Source organism: Setaria italica, chromosome IX (assembly GCF_000263155.2).
Source record: "Setaria italica strain Yugu1 chromosome IX, Setaria_italica_v2.0, whole genome shotgun sequence".
NCBI classification, from domain to species: Eukaryota; Viridiplantae; Streptophyta; class Magnoliopsida; order Poales; family Poaceae; genus Setaria; species Setaria italica.
In genome coordinates, this window is record NC_028458.1 from 38,107,558 (window position 1) to 38,114,882 (window position 7,325).

A 7,325-nucleotide genomic window follows, 5' to 3' on the forward strand; every position below is an offset into this window, starting at 1 on the left:
GGTTTTCCTACCTAGCCTTCTTCTTTCTCATACATTTGTTTATGATTTTAGTTCAGTTGTGCAAATTTGTGAAACACCGCAACCCTGTAGGCCTTATATAGCTCTTTGCCTATTTATAAGAATGCATATTTACGTAGTTTCCATCAGAGACTGGAAAAAATATGTTCAGGCATAGTTCGGATCATCCAATTCAGCAAGTCACGAGGTACTTCGCAACAATCCCCACACCCATTCCATGCAGCAAATATGCTATTTTTTTTTCAATTCAGTACAGCTGACCTATCTTTCCTGAATCTGCATCAATCATGGTTGCTGCAGGCAATGTCTATACATTACTATCAACACATTAGAATGCCTGAGCGAAAACTGTCAGAATGAATCAAGAATTAACCGATCTGAATCAGCTGTCCATGTGGTGATGAAGCATCTGAAATCTGTGCATAAAAGAATCAGTAAAGCTTGCTGAATTCAATCTCCTGTGCTGGTTCACCAAGCCGGGGGAATAATGGATCCCTCTCGAGCATCGTCTGCACTGAGTCCATCATCCTCACCAGGGATGCCCACAAGAATGGCGCAGAGCAGAACGCGTACCCAAAGATTGCCAGAACCCTCACAATACCATCGTGATACCATGGGAATGCCATAACGAAGAGCATGCCAACAATCGCGAGCCAGGTCGTAAGAACGTCAAGTGGCGGCAGCAGAAAAGCATTGATCACGACCACTGAAAGGGCGAGTGCGCCAAATAGGTAGATGGACCAGCCCATGATCGGGTGAACTGTGCGTGGGATCACAAAGAAAGGAATGGAATATGCAGCCACCATAGCCACAATCACAGCCATCTTGATCAGCCACTGCACCAGGGCATTTTGCTTCTCAGGCCGCCGGTTATAGCACAGTTTTGTCATCCCTGGCCTTGCCAATCTAGTGACTGCTATGATCACTATGTACATTAAAACCTCCATCAGAATCACTGGCATTTCAGCAGCATACCTGTGGAATGTAAGCATGTAAACATTAAGTGGACAGAACAGCAAACAAATTTTCTGTCTGCTCAAGTACATAATTTGCTTCTATGTTGTTTTAATTGACTTACCCAAGATCATCCCAGCGCTGCTTGTGCCAGGAAAGGCCCAGTGGCAAGATTGGCCAGGACCACCAGTACCAAGGTTTGAACCAAGGGGCGCTGGGGAATGTGATCACACTGTTTGGCCCACACGGGACATGCCAATGCAGCTTGAGATCTGCAATGTTCCATCAGAAGGGAGGTTAAATCTTAAGAAGCAATAGCCATACGCAGGTGTATTGGTATTGAAGGTATGTAGCTGTGGCACTCACAGTAGTAAGATGCATCCATTTGATAGCCGAGAGGAAGGCGATAGGTCCCGTTGAGCTTTGTGCCGTTCTCAGGAGGGTGAAACATTGGTTTGTCGAGCAAGTCTGGGTAGCATCCAACCAGAAAGCCTTGGTCGGCACCATCAGAGTTTTCACGGCCTACCTCAAGGTCATGAAGCATGCCCTTGAACACATCCATAGAAGGCTGCAGATTGAAAAACAATCCCATGTTAGTCTACTTGGCCATTACATATGTCTGAGTACAACATGTCTCAGGTGAGTAAATTTAACACAAATCAGTTTATGGATGGTTGGCATTGTCTACAGATCATTCGTACAAACAGAAGATTTTACTTCATTTTGGGAGTGTCAATGCATATTCAAATCTATTGTTCCAGTTCAACTGGCAATGACTAATTCATGCCATTATTAACACAGCAGTCTATACAGGGAGATCAGTTCAATTTAGGATTCGCACTGTTACTAGACTAAAGAGCATCTCGAGTGACATAGCTAAGCCAACAAGCCCAGACGATTTTTGGTCATATTGGACTGGTGAAGGTGGAACAACAAATGTTCGGTCGTACCTGGAGCACAAAAAGGCCAGTGTGGAAGTAGCATGGGTTGATGAAAACAGCGCAGAACTGCCCACATTGGAATAGCTCATCTGTGTTCTGGAGGAAGATGTTGTCGGAATCAATCATGACGACACGCTCATAGTCGACCAGAGTCCATGCGTAAAGCTTGTTCAGTGTCAGCTTGAACCTCCTGTTGATCCCTCCTAGGTTGCTCTCATAAGGATTCCTGAGGTTCTCCACTATCACCACCCTCATACCATCCTCCTCTGTCCTGCATATGTTCCAATGTATCGTCAGTATGCGCAGCATTTCATTTCCGTTTAGCAGTAAAAACTACTGGAGCATTGAAACAGTTATTTCCGCCGGAAGTAAAACAGGTACAGAAAAGTTTTGTTGACCATTTTGAAATGATCAAGCCATAACTGGGAGGGAAATGTCACCGATTCAAATTAATCATTTGTGGTTGACTTTGAAACCGCCAATAAAGGCATAGTACGAACCTGGTCAGACAAACTACCAGAAACGTTTATATTTTGCTAAAAATCCACTGTGCAATCACTGTTTTCTTAAGAAGAATGAGGAAAGTTGACCAGTGCTAATTGGACAGCCGGCAATCAACAGGTACAGGTTGGAACCAGATCCAGGAAGCCAATAGTCAAGGGCTCAAGGCTTCAGAGCCAGTGCACCCATGGCAGCATATTCTGAAGACTTGTAGCAATTACTAATGGTACCGCAAAATTTGGAATCGCTGAAGTTACCCCAAAAGACACGAAAAAACAAAGGCAGCCAGGAGAAGCTTCCTCTCTGCAGGTGGGCCCTGCCCCACTTCCCCAGCCTGCAAATCATCGTGCTCCCAAGTACCCGAAACACCCCTCCTAGTCTTCGCCTTCAGTTTCCAGTTTCTACGGCACCGAGACGCGGCTTGCACTGCTTAATAAATAAATAAATTACCACTAGCAATTGCCTGGATATTTCTCCCCCCTCTAGGAATGGCTTGAGAGCTGGATTATAGGTGGCTCATTAAGCAGGGGGGGGGGGGGGGGGGAGGAGTCCAACTCTCCAAGCCAGTGACGCTGCGGGGCGGAAGAAGGAGGCGGTACTCACATTGCGCGGACCCAGTCGCGGGGCACGTCGGAGGAGGCGATGAGGACGCGGTCGGCGTCGGCGCGTACCCGGGTGAGGGAGCGCATCATGACCCGCACGGCGACGTAGAACTCGTAGTCCCGCGGCGTGCCCATGTACATCATCGCGGCGTACGCGTGGCGGTGCCGCGCCGGCGGGCCCTCCACCCGCGCCAGGCCCCGCCGCTCGCCCGCCGCCGCGGTCACCGCGAGAAGCAGCAGCAGAGGCAGCACCGCCACGAGCCGCCGCTCGGAGACCGGCGGTCGCCCCGCCATCTCTGCCGTCCCACCGCCCCCCCGCGCGCGCGCGTGCGTCTCGCCGGCCGGTGCGTCACCCTGCTGATCGGCGATCAATAAGCTGCTGGCCTCCCTGCCTTGCTCGGCAGTCGGCACGCGTGCGGGGATGCTGTTTGGAGGTGGGGAGGGATCAGACTAGCAGAGGGGGTTGAAGATGCCCGGATGGCTCGATGCTTCTGGTTGGCAAAAGCAAGGGAAGAATGGAGAGACAGAAAAGGGAAGGTCAGAGAGAGGAGGCCAGGAGGCGGGCGTTTATTTAAGAGTTGAGGGGAGCGAGACCGGCCGGAGCAGTGGATGCTTTCCCCTCGTCTCGCCTCAGCGTGCGCCGCCCGCCCCGGTACGCCCACCTGTACGCGCCTGACGCGCGGGGCCGGGTCGCCTTGGGCCCGCCTCCCAGCGACCGACCGCGGCTAGAGCGAAAAGCAACGCCTCCGTCTGTCCTCCCCTTTCTCTTACCGGGCCGGAGCAGAACGGGAACGGTTCCTTCCTTCTGGGGGTGGCTACTGGCTCGTGAGACGTGACGCGAGCGCGCGAGGCGAAGACGGGAGGCTGGGAGAGGGGAGACCGAGCCACCGAGGAGGACGAGGAGGCGAGCAGAGGGTGTGCGTTGGGTTGGTGGTGCGACGGCCAGGATGGACCGGGCCCGTTCTACACGCGGTCGACGACTCGAGGAGGAGAGCGGAAGGGTTCCGTAGTCGCGGCACGTTTTAGTGCCGAGCTGCTGGCAAGTGGCAACTACAGCGAGAAAATAGAAGGGCTGCCCGGCAATCCGCTTGATGCGCTGGCGCTGCCGCACTGCCCTTTTGGGAAGAAGCAACCAGGTCTTGCCGTCTTGGCCTCTTCGGAGTTGGGACCTCGGCGGATTTGGTCCGGAGGCTAGACGAGGAGATTGGCCACTGTTTTGGCTGTTGTCAGGCCTTGTTTAGTTAGGGAATTTGGGAGGTGCCAAATTACTGTTACAGCACTGTAGCACACTGTAGCGTTTCGTTTGTATTTGTGAATTATTGTCCAAATATTGACTAATTAGGCTCAAAAGATTCGTCTCGCAAAGTACAACAAAACTGTGCAATTAGTTTTTAATTTCATCTACATTTAGTACTCCATGCATGTACCGCAAGTTTGATGTGATGGGGAATCTTCTTTTTGCATAGTGTCAAAGTTGGGAGTTGGGAGTAACTAAACATGGCCTCACTCTGGTTTTGGTAAATCCAGGGAAGGTCCCGTTGGCACCATCTCAGTGGCGTTTACAGGATAAAACAACCCCCCTGCTCTTCCCAGTGTTAGGAGGTGCCCAGTGGCTACTGGCCTGTCTGGGCGTCTGGCAAGTGGCCACCATCTCAGGCTGCCGGTGCCGGGTCAGGTCAGAGGTCCTGCCGCCTTCGCCATTGTCATGACACGCCTGATGTTGATGCAAGCCTAGCTCGGTCCGTTTCATCCGATTCTGATCTCATCCACGGCGCCACGGGCACCTGTCTTTCTACCGAAGGCTGTTCGTCTTTTGTGGACAGATATGCACGGCCCTCATCTCGCCGTCGTCGCCCTCCCGCCATCCGCTTGCTTGAATGAAAGGGACAAACCAAAATCCCCGGACATGCATGGACCGGTCGGCCTCGCACCGCGCATGTGGGGTCGACGTGCTCAGGCGTGAGGTTGACCGGACGGAGCAGGGCAACCTCTTCCAGTTTTCCTGAAACTGCACGCCGGTGCACCGCAGAGCAGAGCGACCGCCGGCCGAAGGATCTAGCAAAGCAGGGCAAGCTGCCAAGCTGGCACGGGGAGAGAGCTCTTACGCTTTGCCTGTGTCCGTGAGTTCTGAGGTGCCGCTCACTTTCACTCCATCTGGGACGGACTGATGGTGCCGCGTCAACGTCATTAGCGTCAGGTCGGAGCTGGTAAATAAAGTCAACCGCCCCTGCATCAACGACGGCACGCTGCCGATAAACAAGTGCGGAGTCGGAGTACTCGCCTGGGACCCGACGGGAAGCTGCACGGCATATACTCGCCTGTGGAATCGTTCTCGTTGCGGGTACGCGAGCTGACGAACGCAATGCTAAAATAAAGGAACTCCTCTGATTACATCTTGTATCGATTTATAGCTAAGCTCCTCTGAATTTTTTGTTGATACTTTAAGCTCCTCTGGATTTTTTGTTGATACTTTAAGCTCCTCTGATTCGACGTCGCCATCCATCCAAGCCAAGAGATGATCGCCTTTTGCAAAAAAGGCGAGGCCACGCCGGGATATGATAGAACTTGTATCGGAAGAGACCCAATCGCAGGTGTTTGGATAAGAGCGGCCACGAAGCACGCCTGACACCTGCACCGATTAAAGAACAGAATATGCTTCTTCTTTTTTGTTTTTGTTTTGTGCTTCGGGCATACATATCCTTTCGTGTGCTCGGGAAGTAACCAGTGACGCGCCTACACGTCCGAATTGATCAATTCGGCGGAACGGGACGTTTCGATATAGACCATTGTTGCTGATGCAAGGCAGCCGCTCCATGATTGGGCCCCCGTCGATGCATGAGGTGGTCGTCGATACGGACGCATACTGCATACAGAGCTCCGCTATCATGTACGTAATCTCCATCAACTTCCTTTTTTTTTCCCAAAAACAATCTCACCATCCGATCACGTAATAAGTACCCTGCCGATCGATCGATCGAACAGGCGTCTGCAGAATCGGTGCGCTCTGTCTGATCGGGGTGACAACTGACAAGGATGCTAAGTTCCATCGTCTAGGCAATGCGGCAAAAGACAGGCCTTGTTTACTTCCCAATTTGGGATAGGCAAAATTGACATTTTATCATAAATGCGCAACTGTAGCGTTTCGTTTATATTTGTGAATTATTGTCCAAATATTGACTAATTAGGCTCAAAAGATTCGTCTCGCAAAGTACAATGAAACTGTGCAATTAGTTTTTGATTTTGTCTACATTTAGTACTTCATGCATGTACCGCAAGTTTGATGTGATGGGGAATCTTCTTTTTGCATAGTGTCAAAGTTGAAAGTTTGGAGGGAAGTAAACATGGCCACAGAGAGAAACCTAGTGGCCATCGTCACTTGCATGCTCCTAGACTAGACCTAGTGCTCTCCTGTCTCTGGCAACACGGACGGTAAATCCCCCCTAGGGCTCGCAGACCGTGCGTGTCGCGTAGCTGCATCGCGACGGGGCTGACGTACGGGCTGCCTTGCCTACTTGTGCCTAGCGGAAAGGAGCTGTGGCAGTAATTACTTAATCCGACGTGAAACCATCGTGTTACTCACCGCCGATCGCCCCGATCCTTCAACCCCGGCACGTAGCGTGTGTCCGGTCGTGGCGGTGGGTACAAACCAACTGCAGGCAGCACGGTCCTCGGCAGCGCCGCAGGAAGTAGTACTAGGTACTGTAGCTACTAGTCACCTGCGCCTGCCGCGGTGTCCTTATCTCGCCCACTTCCCAAACGAGCACGCACGTCGCGGCATCCGGCACCGGCAGTGGCCTCGTCCAGGCCGAAGCACGCCGCTGCTGACTCGGTCCGTGCCGCGCGTGGTGTTCCCTTTCCTCCATCGATCGTCTGCCCCGCGCGGGGGGCGCTTTTCCCTTCTTCGTGGTTATTGCATACTGTCCGTATATTGTATCGGTTCGCCCAACACCTGCCAAAAATATCTTTCTTCCTTGCCCTTATTAGAGAAAAAAAGAAACCTTTTCTGCCTCGGTGACTGGTCATCTTGATCGGTTTTCCGTCCCTGTCTCTCCCGTCAAGTCTCGCGCTCCGCGCTGCTTTGTTGACTGGCGAGCACACGCCATGCCTAATGGTGAAGGAAACGCCGGTGATACGGTGGGGTGTGAATGCGAACCGATCGGTCCACGCGGAGAGGATCCCGGCGACACGGTCGCGGGTCCCAACCACCAGGTACCTCGTCGACTCTCCTGCGATTTCAAGGCTCCGATGATCCGTCGTCATCGATCGAGGCCTAGCTGATCGACCGAGTTGCATACTGTCATGCTTGTGC

The 7,325-nt window shown here is 52.2% G+C and overlaps 1 protein-coding gene across 1 annotated transcript; it reads right to left on the minus strand.

Annotated features, from left to right (window-relative positions):
* Positions 1-151: 151 nt before the first annotated feature.
* Positions 152-3,604, minus strand: LOC101762968 (putative glucuronosyltransferase PGSIP7). Its single transcript, XM_004983641.3, has 5 exons — positions 3,018-3,604; positions 1,923-2,184; positions 1,339-1,540; positions 1,097-1,244; positions 152-993 (listed from the first exon to the last, which is right to left on the minus strand). The coding sequence occupies exons 1-5, from the start codon at positions 3,308-3,310 to the stop codon at positions 450-452; spliced, it is 1,449 nt and encodes a 482-aa protein (XP_004983698.1). The 5' UTR covers positions 3,311-3,604; the 3' UTR covers positions 152-449.
* Positions 3,605-7,325: the final 3,721 nt, after the last annotated feature.

Coding starts and splice junctions, on each gene's coding strand:
- LOC101762968 (XM_004983641.3), bottom strand. CDS start 3,310: ATGGCGGGGCGACCGCCGGTCTCCGAGCGGCGGCTCGTGGCGGTGCTG. Junction 1,245..1,338: donor AATGGATGCATCTTACTACT/GTGAGTGCCACA, acceptor GGAACATTGCAG/ATCTCAAGCTGCATTGGCAT. Junction 994..1,096: donor CAGCGCTGGGATGATCTTGG/GTAAGTCAATTA, acceptor TACATTCCACAG/GTATGCTGCTGAAATGCCAG.